The sequence below is a fragment of the Priapulus caudatus genome, unplaced genomic scaffold (genome assembly GCF_000485595.1).
Source record: "Priapulus caudatus unplaced genomic scaffold, Priapulus_caudatus-5.0.1 Scaffold1332, whole genome shotgun sequence".
Lineage (NCBI taxonomy): Eukaryota > Metazoa > Priapulida > Priapulimorpha > Priapulimorphida > Priapulidae > Priapulus > Priapulus caudatus.
In genome coordinates, this window is record NW_014578393.1 from 141,552 (window position 1) to 154,834 (window position 13,283).

Sequence of the window (13,283 nt, forward strand, 5' to 3'; positions counted from 1 at the left end):
AGAGAGAGGGAGAGAGAGAGCGAGAGAGAGAGAGAGAGAGAGGGTGAGCGAGAGGGAGAGGGAGAGGGAGAGAGAGAGAGAGAGAGAGGGAGAGCGAGAGGGAGAGGGAGAGGGAGAGAGACAGAGAGAGAGAGGGTGAGCGAGAGGGAGAGGGAGAAAGCCAGAGAGAGAGAGAGAGGGGAAAGAGTGAGAGGGGGAGAGGAGGGAGAGAGAGGATGAGAGAGAGGGAGCGAGATAGGGGGGAGAGAAGGAGAGAGAGAGAGAGGAGAGAAAGAGAGAGAGAGAGGGGGGGAGAGAGTAGGAGAAAAAGAGAGAGAGAGGGAGTAGGAAAGAGAGAGAGTGAGAGAGAGCGAGTGCGGGGGGAGGGGGGAGAGAGAGAGAGAGAAGAGTGAGAGAGAGACATAGAAAGATAGTGAGAGAAAGAGCAGGAGACAGGGTGAGAGAGAGAAAAAAAAACATATGAGCACACCCAGCATACAATACTGAACCAATACTTCAATACTTTAGGCATAAATGCAGTTGAAACCTGCATATAACGGTCACTCTAGTGAAATATCAAGGGTGTCCTTTATAGACAGGTATCCATTATATAGAAGCAGTTTCACTGTATAGCTGCCACTCAAGGGTAATGTAAAAAGTGTGCTTTCAAGTGTATATCAAGGGTAACACCGAAAGTGTTTGTAATCATACACGTATGTACATGTACCCGATACATAGAGGTCATTGCTAACACAGGTTTAACTATACAATCGATTAAAGTTACAACAAGTAAGGATGTAATTGTGATATTATCTTTAACCAGCTGTGTGACATGACCTCAGCTTTATAGAGACTTTCCCTGCAGCCTTACCTTCGCTACTGCTTGGCACTACATCCAAGTCTATGGAGCATCTGGTCATGGTGTTGTATTCAGTTCTCATCACCGACTTGAGATTCATGTCCATTCCTTCTCCCACCCTGCAAACGTGTGTCAATGAACATGACGTTCCAGTGTTCCAGCTAACACACGTCATTTCTCTCTTTCTCTCTCAGTCTGTCTCTGTCTCTCTTCTCCTCCTCCTCCTCCTCCTCCTGCTCCTCCTCCTCCTCCTCCTCCTTTCATCATCACCATCATCATAATCATCTCTCTCTCTCTCTCTCTCTCTCTCTCTCTCTCCCTCTCTCTCTCCTTCTCTCCTTCCCTCTCCCACCAATGCCTCGCGCATGCATCGCTCTCTCACTAACTCAACAAAAATCTTTGCTCCACGCCATTGCATTCCCCACCCATCACTCCAACGGTAGACAGAGAGAAGGAGAAGAAAGAGTGGGAGAGGAGGGGAGAGGAAGCATACTTGAGAAACACCTCCTCCATGGTGGTGATGGAGGCACCGTAGCTGAGGACGAGAAGAGAAGGAGAGAGGAGAGTAGAGAGAAGCCATACTTGAGAAACACCTCCTCTATGGTGGTGACGGAGGCATCATAGCTGAGGAGAAGAGAAGGATAAAAAGTAGAGAGAAACCATACTTGAGAAACACCAATCATAGGAAAAGAGGAGGAGAAGAGAAGGAAAGAAGGAAAAGAGAAAAGAAGAGCTGTACTTGAGAAACACCTCCTCCATGGTGGTGACGGAGGCGCCGTAGCTGAGGAGAAGAAGAGAGAGAGAGAGGAGAAGGAGAGAGGAAGGGGAGAAGCCATACTTGAGAAACACCTCCTCCATGGTGGTGACGGAGGCGCCGTAGCTGCACACTCCCAGCTTCTCGCGGCCCGCGTCGAGACGATCAAACAGCTCCGAGAAGCTTCCCACCGACTCGCTCGGCAGAACAAACGACAGCTCCGCGCCAGAGTTACTCTCCATCTCGGCGCTCGGCACGTAGGAGCGCACGAGCGACGCCACCTGGTGGGCGTCGCAGTGAGCGTCCTTGACGATCGTCATGTGATAGCCGGCACCTGTAGTGTGGGGAGACGCGGGGAGGAAGCGGACGCCAGGTCAGCACAATTATTAATTATTAATTAAATATAATATTATATATATATGTACACGTCAGTTCTTTATAATATTATATATCAGGAGTAAATAATCACAATATTCAAAATAAACACTCCCTATATATATATATATATTTAATTCATTATTATTTGAATTACAAATTAAATATAGTATCAACTTTAAATATATACATGGGGATATTATAAAGAACTGACGTGATTCGGCAATTATATGTTACGATCAATGTGAGTTTAGTGAAGTCCAATAACAGAAATAGTTCACCTACACTGTGACCATGAATTCTTTCTTCATTATAACAATTACTGGGACATTCGGATGTTCATAGTATGATGCGCGCTGCAAAACGATCAATCACACATTTGGATTTCCATAATGCGACGCACGCCGCTACCGTCGCCACCGCCGCCACCGCCGCCACCGCCGTCGAAGGCTCACCGTATCGCTTCTTGAGGAAGAGGGAGCCACCGCAGCAGCGCAGCTCGCCGGCGGCCATGATGGCTATGCGGTCGCCGAGGAGGTCCGCCTCGTCCATGTGGTGCGTGGTGAGTAGCATCGTGCGTCCGCGCCGTTCCGCCAGCAGCAGGTCCCACGTCGCGCGCCGCGCCACCGGGTCCATGCCGACGTCGCTCGTCCAGGATGACGATCTGTAGGGGGAGAGCGATGGGGTGAGGGATGGCAGGGATGAGCGGGCGCCACACGAGTCCATGCCCGACGTCGGCTCGTCCAGGATGACGATCCTGAAGGAAAAGACCCGACAGGGTGTCCGGGATGCAGGGACTGCCGCGGGCGCAGGTCCACTGCCTGACGTCGGCAGATCGCCAGGTGTGAGGTTAGTGCGGCGTGCGGTCGTGCGCGTCGTTGCATTCTGGTTTGTTGTATTTGTTTGTGTTGTGAGAGGTGGGAAACATGCCGTCACATACCTATCGATGCACAGATATATATCTGTTTGTGTTTGTGTCCGTGTCCTGTACTTGCCTCTACGTGTATTTACCTCTGCGCTTTAGCCCTCCGTTGTCTCCACGTCTCTCTGTCTAAACTATCTCTATGTGTTTCTACGTCTACAACTGCACCTACGTCGTGACTTTATCTTCGTCTGTCATTGTTCGAGCCCGCACCTGTCTGTAATAACCGCATCATTTACCAGCTGCGTGTCTGCATCATTCGGCGCTGTCACCCGCAAAGACCTTACCTCGACTTCCTACGAGTGCATTGCCAACTGAGAGTTCCTCTTCATGCCCTCCAGAGAGCGTGCGAGACAGCGCTGTTCGCTTGTCTTCCAGGCCCATCGATTCAACCATGTGCGAACTCGGCCGGAACGTCAGACGCGGGCATCCTTGAGCTGCGATAGACAAATATCGAAACGTGAACACGTGAGGCACGTATAAAACTTGAAGTGAACATGCAACGAGACTCATCAAAGAAATGATGATGTCATAATGAATAATACATGACGTAATTGCACTGAATGAGAAAACAGAGAGCACCGAAACTGCATACCTAATATAGGCGGTCTAGTCAAGTTTGTAGGGCCATCTATGTGATGTCCACGATCTCAGTTATGGAACATTATTTGCTTTCCAAGTGTCACAACACAATGTGACCACCCTTATCCTCGACCACAGTCTGTGCGCGATACCGATAATCGCAAATCCGATCCGAATCGAGACCGATCGATCGCATCGATCGATTTACAATTTTAAAGAATCGGATCGAATCGGATTCGATCTCAAAAATTGCGCTCGATCGGATATCGGAGTTGGATTTTCAGAAATGAATGTATGCATTCGATGCGGATCGCCCGGGAATCAGGGAGAGAAGTGTGCGTCTGTTGTGTTGTGTGTGTGACAGAGAGAGAGAGAGAGAAACCAGAGAGGAGCTGGTACTGTGTCAGAGAGAGAGAGAGGTGGCGTGTGTGAAGAGAGAGAGGTGTGCGTTTTTTGGTGTGTGTCGTGACCAGAGAGAGAGAGAGAGAGAGAAGAGGTGTGGCGTGTTGTGTGTGTGTGTGACAGAGAGAGGAGGAAGAGTAGAACGAAAGGCGAGTGTGTATCTTCAGAGAGAGAACACAGACTCGAGCAACGGTGAACAGTGTCGCCAGCGCGCACACACACGTGGTGTGTTGAGAGAGAAACTGAGAGGAGTGTGGTATTGAGTCTGAGAGAGAGAGGTGCGCACAACACAACACACGCGCGCTGTGTGTGTCACACCACACAAACTAACCACACACACACACACAACACACACTTTTGTGTTGTGTTGTGGTGTGACACAGAAAGAGACGAAGAGAGAGAGAGAGAAGAGAGAGAGAAGAGAGACGAGAGAAGAGAGACAGAGCGAGAGACCGTAGTGGAGGCAAGAGAGACGCGAGACCAGAGAGTGTGCGTGAGTATAGAGTCGGCACGTGAAGAGAGAGATGTGTGCGTGTTTGTGTTGTGTGGCGCGTGTGTTGCAGTGTGTGTGTGTGGCACAACACACACACACAAGACGAGAAGAGAGAGAGATCAGAACGAGAAGAGAGAGAGAGAGAGACGGTGGTGCGACAACACACACACACAAGAGAGAGATAACCAGAGATCAGCATGCTCAGCGAAAAAGCCGTTGCAACAACACACACACACCACCGTTCCAGACTCTTCGCCATCATCCGCGATTCCTAAACTTTCTACGTCTAACATCCCCTTCAACATCCCATCCTCTGATCTCCACAACCCCCATAAGTATGATGTGAACAAATATACCCCAAATATATACACACTCATGTCCCTAGCATATTATACACCCATTCTATGTTCCGGACTATACGCGTCGCGAATTTCGAGCATACGAGGATTCGATCGGATCTAGCCTACACATCGCCCGTACCTCGATTCGACTACGGCATTCAAAAATTGCCACTCCCGGCCCTTCGGATTCGATGGATACAAGAAATACCATCGATTCGAATTCGATTTCGATTCAAAAATTCTGTCGAATCGCATCTTGGTTTCATGTCGGATCCGACGCACCAGCACTATCCTCTACTGGTCATGTTACCATTAATCATATGTGAGACAGATGACCAAAATGACTTGGTGTAGTAACATATCAGGCCACACCACAGCTTTCAAAGCCCAGGGCAACTAACCCATCTCATAGTAGTACACATTAATATCCTACAATATCATAACCCGGGTTACATAAATTATATAAAGAAAATCAGAGGGTAAACATGATTCACCTACCAACCCTTTTACACTGCAAACTTCTTTCACTGCTCATGTGTAAAACATAAAACGCGCAAATCAGGTAACATAACTGGGGCATCCATCGTAAACAGCCCAAAAAGGCTTTGGCCATACCTCGGAGAAGAAAGATGAGTGCTCTTCGACGGTGAGCGTGTCGAAGAGAACGTCGTGTTGTAGACAGAGGCCCATGCTGCTGCGCACGCTACGTACGTCGCTCCTCACGTCAAAGCCGTTCACCTGCGCCGTACCCGACGTGGGAGGGTAGAGTCCTGCACGCGGTAACAAGGTAAGATTAGGGAGTAAGGTAAGGAAGATGACAACGGCATGAGCAGGTAAACCCTCACAAGGCACGAGCTTGCCGTGCCCGACGTGGAGGCGTAAAGTCTCACCGTAACAAAGTAAGATTAGGGAGTAAGGTAAGAAGATGACAACGCATGAGCAGGTAACCCTCACAAGAGCACTGGCCGTGCCCGACTGGAGGGTAATTCCTGCCACGCGTAAGCACAGTAAGGATTAGGAGTAAGGTAGGATAAAATATAACAATAATAGTATAATAACAATAAAAATATAATATAATATATATAATAAAAAAGTAATATAATATAAACTAATAATAAAAAGTAATCAATAATATACGAACGTCTAATTTAAGGAAATAGCAGCGCCATAGCAGGTAGCCGTTCACCTGCCCCGTGCCCGACGTGAGGTAGAGTCGCTTGCACGTGGCGACGAAGCAAGATTAGGTATGATAATATTAGGAAGACGGTATAAGAAAGATTAGGGATAATGTTAGGGAAGAAATAACGGCATGAGCAGGTAACGCGCCGGGAGCCGATGTCCGAAACATTTCGGTTACAACGATTGTAGCCACTTTTACTGTGTTTTAATAGTACTAATAGTAATTTTTTGGAATTTTGAATTGGAATAGTAATCATTATCATAATGCTACGTCTCCTAGGAACACGGAAAAATTCCTGATAAGAACAGAGTAAGACAGAAAACAATTTCAGGGAAAGAAGTGAAAACTGTTGTGAAAACAGGGTAGAATACTTGTAAGGTTACAAATAAAATACAAGATAAACAGCAAGGAAGAAAGTTTTACACTCGATTGTACTTACTGTGCGTCGCTACTCGAGATTCATTGATAATTTTTCAAGGTAGATTTTGCAGGTGTATAACTTACCTGTGAGCATCGACATGGTAGTGGTCTTTGCCTGCTCCATTGTGCCCAAGCAACACTGTTATCTGCCCTCGTAAGCATTCAAACTGACACCAGCTACTGCAGTTTCTTGTCAAACACCTATAGATGAATAAGGAAGCTTGTTCGGTTGGCTTTCTAGCACTATCGATTCTAGCAGAAGCGTTTCGAGTCTATCTGCTCTCTCTCTCTCTCTCTCTCTCTCTCTCTCTCTCTCTCTCTCCCCCTTCCTCCATCTCTCTCTCTATGCATTCTCACTCATGAGTTTACTTACAACTATTACTAGCCAGACGATCATACACTAGCAGTGATACCTTTCGAAGTTGGCACATCTGAATACCGACTCGTAGCCCACTCGGTTCCGCCTCGAACATCTTTCCGCCGTGGCTGCTGTTGCCTAGCAACGGTTGCCGTAGGTCGTCGTCTGCAGCATCCAGTTGTCTCGTGCCACACCAGTAAGATGGCTGAAACGCACAACGCACAATGCCTACACTAGTTTTCTATATATTGGTGTATATTATCGGTACATTGCACATGTTTGCATCAGCTAATTAAGTGATACTCAACTAAAACGTTCCAATAAATTTTTAAAAATGAATCTGGTTAACTTGCCCCAGGCCACTTTTTTCAAATATCGTTAAAGAATAATGGCATTGCGTGAAATTGCCTGGCACCACAGAATTTACTTGGCTTCAGATTTCAGCACAGTTGCATACGTACCATGAACGGGAAATACCAAGGCTGGGGCACACCAAACTCTCCCGGAAAGACGGCCTCTATGTACCAAGTGAGGAGCCAGAATATGACAGAATCCACAAGCATCATCAGCATCACGTAGAGCAGGGTGAAGCTGTCATCTACCGACACAGGCTCGGCCACGTTGGACCACTGCACGCCCGTACCTGCAAACCATAGAGAATAGAAGACATCTGTGCGATAATATTACGTTTCCATAGGCTGTCTTGCACAAGTCTGTCACGTACATGACCTTTCATGTACGTGCCACACCTACATCCTTATGATGCCATTACAACATCTACTGTATGTCCTGATAAGACTCGTGTGACATCACTAGTGCTGATGACATCACTATTTCGTGTGCAGATAAGACTCCTATGACATCACTAGTGCTGATGACATCACTCTTTCGCGTGAAGATAAGGCTCCTATGACATCACTAGTGCTGATGACATCACGATTTTGTGTGGAGACAAGGAATCCTTGTGACATTACTGCTTTATGACATCACGATTTCTTTTAAGGATAGGAAACTCCTATGACATCACTATAGGTTATGACATCACAGTTCCTTGTAAAGATAAGAAACCCCTATGACATCACTATAGTTTTATGTCATCATGATTTTCTCTGAAGATCACATATGCCTATGACATCAGTATTACTCTATGACATCACAACTTCTTGTCAATAAGACCTAAGTCATGACATCACTCTTTGTGTGCACGAGATGTCCAGCATGACTTCACAAATAGATAAAAGATGACATAATAATTGATGACATTATTTATCCCATTCATCAAGATCTTCTAACATTTTTTTTAATTTCATATAATTAATTACTTGGAAACTATAGCTAATCGGTCCAATAATGGATGCACAAAATTTTATGGCACACTTTATGAGTATGTGGATCAACTCCACGGACAATATGACCAATATTGTACACTCCACTGAAAAAATGTTATTAAGCCAGAGCAGGTCAATGAGATGACATCATCCTTTTTTCTGCACATGACCTGGTCAAGGAACAACGTTCTCAATATAAATATTTGCATCATGACATCACTGCTTATAGTGTGTTAAAGATGGTCAATCATCTCTTCACCTCATGACATCACTGCTTAGTGTGTTAAAGATGGTCAATCATCTCTTCACCTCATGACATCACTGCTTAGTGTGTTAAAGATGGCCAATCATCTCTTCACCTCATGACATCACTGCTTAGTGTGTTAAAGATGGCCAATCATCTCTTCACCTCATGACATCACTGCTTATAGTGTGTTAAAGATGGCCAATCATCTCTTCACCTCATGACATCACTATTTATTGTGAATTAGAGATGGCCAACGACCTCATCTATACCAATCATACCAATCATTTGAACCTATTTTATATGGAATCCTAAGACATCACCTTGCACTAAGTACCAACATTGGTCACTATTAATACATGAATATTAATAATATATATGTATATATGTATATAAACATGATCTAACTACATGAAAATACTATTTAGAATTTAGAATAGCTCTCCTACACAAATTTATTTTATTTTATTTAATGTTTAACCATCGCTTAGTTAAGGCTATTTATTGCCTATAAGCCCCACAACCGTCAAGGTGGATGAGTGAATTCTGTGTACTCCCAGCATCATAGGGAGCTGTTCAAACCGAGACAGAGTCAAGGTTTCCCAACTCTGCCCACTCTACTCATCATTCATTCAGCACTGGTGCTGCTGCACCTCTGCAATCGCAATACGACTCTTCGGGTTAGGGTCCATCAGGCGAGTGAGAAGATCGACACAGTCTGCACTCAAGTGAGAAGGAAAGTGGATCTTTCCTGCTCGCTGAGCTCGGACCATGGCCACAAAGTTGCTGCTATCAATGGCAGTTTTCGACCACCATCTGTGTAGAGTATGCAACCCAGACTCCACATATCGCTCCCAAGAGGTTGTATGGTGTTTTCCTGTCAGGACCTCTGGAACAATGATCGGGAGTTCACGAAGGTCTTGCCTCAGAATGCCATTCCCTCCTCTCGCATCTCTTTGCATTCAAAATCTGCTAGCTTTGCCTTTCCATCAGCGGTAAGAAAGGATATTGTCGGCCTTCAGATCCCTGTGGGAAACTTTCTGAGAGTGGCAATAGGCTATAGCAGAGACAATATCTCTGAATACAGCCTTGGCCGTTACCTCAGCAAACTTACCATCCCTGGTGATACTGTGATGGAGGCTGCTCTCAGCCATTCCATGAGATGTTACAAAACCTTCTGATCTCAAACACGGAGCACACTCTTACAATGTTTCATCATGTCTAAGAGTTCTCATGATCTCCATTTCACGAGGAAGGAACACCTTGGCCGAGGCACTGATTCTTTGACAGTCACGATCTTGCAAGCAGCACACGTGCTTTTCCCTCTGAAATCCACTCTGCCTTCCTCACGGATGCGTATGCTCCTCTCCAGGGTAGACCACATCCTGAAGCCATGCTGCATCAGTATTTCTGCTGCTTGGGTATTCATGATTGAAAAAATTTACAGTGTTATCAAGTAAAATGACCATGACCTACTCCTGCGTTGCCTATATACCATGTCAAATTGAGACAATGGGCAGACAGGCAGACGCAGACAGTCTCACCTAATGTCTCATGACTACGCTGTCTTCTATCTTTTCGCCGTGGTATAAACCATGGAAGTTATTAACGAAGTTCGAGATTAACAATAGCCTCCTAAATTAGATGTAGGACATAATAGAATTAGTAGAGAATGCTGTAGACAAGTAGGTGCCGTAGCGGCGCGTTCGTCTAGCCAGCCACACCGAGCCACGAGACTAACGTCACCCAAGAACGATGCGGCTCGTCTAAAGTACTTTTTTCTCGTCTACTACACTGAAATCACAGTATGCGTGACCTGAGTGAGACATCTGCAGTACCATCACAAAAATGCTGGGTTTACATAGTAGAATTTACATAAAATTCACAAAGACAGCTGGCAGACGCGAAAATTTTGTCGACTAGACGGTCGTCTGCCGCTATGTACCTTCCTGTCTACAGCTCTATTCGCTCCTATCTTATGTCTACATTATAATTTAGGGTTATTAGTGATCAGCAACCTTCGTTTAATTAGTTCAGTAAGTTTAATTAGGATAGAAGACAGCGTAGCCGATGAGACATTAGGTGAGACTGTCTGCCGTCTGCCTGTCTGCCATTGTCTCAATTTGACATGGTTATATAGCAACGCAGCAGTATGTCACAGTCATTGTTACTTGATAACACCTGAAATTTTTTCAATCATGAATACCCAAGCAGCAGAAATACTGATGCAGCATGGCTTCAGGATGGGTGCTACCCTAGGAGAGAGGAGCATACGGATCCGTGAGGAAGGCAGAGTGGATTTCAGAGGGAAAGCACCGTGTGCTGGCTTGCAAGATCGTTGACTTGTCAAAGATCAGTGCCAAGTCGGCCAAGGTGTTCCTTCCTCGTGAAATGGAGATCATGAGAACTCTTAGACATGAGAACATTGTAAGAGTGTGCTCCGTGTTTGAGATCCAGAAGGTTTTGTACATCTTCATGGAATTGGCTGAGAGCAGCCTCCATCACAGTATCACCAGGGATGGTAAGTTTGCTGAGGTAACGGCCAAGGCTGTATTCAGAGATATTGTCTCTGCTATAGCCTATTGCCACTCTCAGAAAGTTCCCACAGGATCTGAAAGGCCGACAATATCCTTCTTACTGCTGATGGAAAAGCAAGCTAGCGAGATTTTGGATTTGCAAAGAGATGCGAAGAGGAGGGAATGGCATCCCTGAGCAAGACCTTCTGTGGAACTCCCGATCATTGTTCCCCAGAGGTCCTGACAGGAACACCATACAACCCTCTGGCGAGCGATATGTGGAGTCTGGGTTGCATTCTCTACCAGATGGTGGTCGGAAAACTGCCATTTGATAGCAGCAACTTTGTGGCCATGTCGACGCTCAGCGAGCGGAAAGATCCACTTTCTTCTCATTTGAGTGCAGACCTGTGTCATCTTCTACTCGCCTGATGGACCTAACCCAAAGAGTCGTATTGCATTGCTAGAGTGCAGCAGCACCAGTGGCTGCGATGATGTATGATAGAGTGGGCAGAGTTGGGAAACCCTGACTCTTGTCTCGGTTGAACAGCTCCCTATGATGCTGGGAGTACCCCACAGAATTATACCATCCACCTTGACGTGGTTGTGGGGCTTATAGGCAATAAATAGCCTTAAACTAAGCGATGGTTAAACATTAAATATAATTTATTTTTGTGTGTAGTACCCCCCTTTGGTACATAGTACAAGGTGACATCTTTGGATTCCATAGAAAATAGGTTCAGAAAGCTGACGAACGCAGGTGTCATACAGCTGTACATATTGTGTAGGTTATGCACACATAAAACTTATGTCAAAAGATGATCCTATGATTGGCTATCGTTAACACACAATAAATAGTGATGTCATGAAATAGTGAGATGATTGGCCATTGTTAACACACAATAAATAGTGATGTCATGAGATGGTGAGATGATTGGCCATCTCTAACACACACTAAATAAGGATGTCATGAGATAGTGAGATGATTGGCCATCTCTAACACACAATAAATAGTGATGTCATGAGATGATGAGATAATTGGCCATCTTTAACACACAATAAATAGTGATGTCATGAGATGATGAGATGATTGGCCATCTCCAACACACAATAAATATAGGTATGATGACATGAATGCTATAACATCACTCTTTATAGATGCATACACCACCTCACAGATCCTATGCCATCACTCTAAACGTAGGTGTGACCTCACAAATGCGGTGACATCACTCTCTATACATGTATGACCTGATAAATCCTATGATATCACTCTTGATACGTGTATGACCTTATTAGTCCTATGACATCACTCTTTATCCGTGTATGACCTTGTGACTCTTATGACATAACTCATTATACATGTATGACCTTATGAATGCTATGACATCACTCTTTATTCGTGAATGACCTTATGAATGTTATGACATCACTCTTTATGTGTGTGACCTCACAAATCACAGTGTCATTCTTGATACTCATGCATATATAATCTGACTACGTGACAGTACTATTATTTAGGATCGTTCTCCAACGCTTTGATTTTAATTAAGCAGTATGCATTTAGCTTGTATTTTATTTTTTTACCATCTCTTAGTTTAGGCTATTGATTGCCTATAAGCCCCACAACCACGTCAAGGTGGATGGTATAATTCTGTGGGGTACTCCCAGCATCATAGGGAGCTGTTCAACCGAGACAGAGTCAGGGTTTCCCAACTCTGCCCACTCTACTCATCATCATTCAGCCACTGGTGCTGCTGCACCTCTGCAATCGCAATACGACTCTTCGGGTTAGGGTCCATCAGGCGAGTGAGAAGATCGACACAGTCTGCACTCAAATGAGAAGGAAAGTGGATCTTTCCCGCTCGCTGAGCTCGGACCATGGCCACAAAGTTGCTGCTATCAAATGGCAGTTTTCCGACCACCATCTGGTAGAGAATGCAACCCAGACTCCACATATCGCTCGCCAGAGGGTTGTACGGTAACAAAATAAAATACAAGCTAAATGCATACTGCTTAATTAAAATCAAAGCATTGGAGAACGATCCTAAATAATAGTACTGTCACGTAGTCAGATTATATATGCACTAGCAAAACCCCCCGGTAAAAGGAAAATGGGCACATTCCTTATGGCGGTTTCGGAGGAGATACGTGAAATTACACGCATCCGTTACAGTAATACTATATAGATGAGTATCAAGAATGACACTGTGATTTGTGAGGTCACACACATATAAAGAGTGATGTCATAACATTCATAAGGTCATTCACGAATATAGAGTGATGTCATAGCATTCATAAGGTCATATACATGTATAATGAGTTATGTCATAAGAGTCACAAGGTCATACACGGATAAAGAGTGATGTCATAGGACTAATAAGGTCATGCACGTATCAAGAGTGATATCATAGGATTTATCAGGTCATACATGTATAGAGAGCGATGTCATCGCATGTGTGAGGTCACACCTACGTTTAGAGTGATGGCATAAGATATGTGAGGTGGTGTATGCATCTATAAAGAGTGATGT

General features: G+C 45.0%; 1 protein-coding gene across 1 annotated transcript in view; it reads right to left on the reverse strand.

Annotated features, from left to right (window-relative positions):
* The window catches only part of LOC106816266 (ATP-binding cassette sub-family A member 3-like), a 21,588-nt gene extending 12,197 nt beyond the window's left edge, over positions 1–9,391 (reverse strand). The window contains 13 exon segments of the mRNA XM_014820846.1: positions 851–957; positions 1,677–1,926; positions 2,423–2,613; positions 2,686–2,724; positions 2,959–2,962; positions 3,183–3,326; positions 5,109–5,136; positions 5,323–5,477; positions 6,392–6,419; positions 6,421–6,453; positions 6,721–6,870; positions 7,127–7,335; positions 9,352–9,391. Of these exon segments, the coding sequence (XP_014676332.1) occupies positions 851–957; positions 1,677–1,926; positions 2,423–2,613; positions 2,686–2,724; positions 2,959–2,962; positions 3,183–3,326; positions 5,109–5,136; positions 5,323–5,477; positions 6,392–6,419; positions 6,421–6,453; positions 6,721–6,870; positions 7,127–7,335; positions 9,352–9,391 (1,378 nt within the window).
* Positions 9,392–13,283: the final 3,892 nt, after the last annotated feature.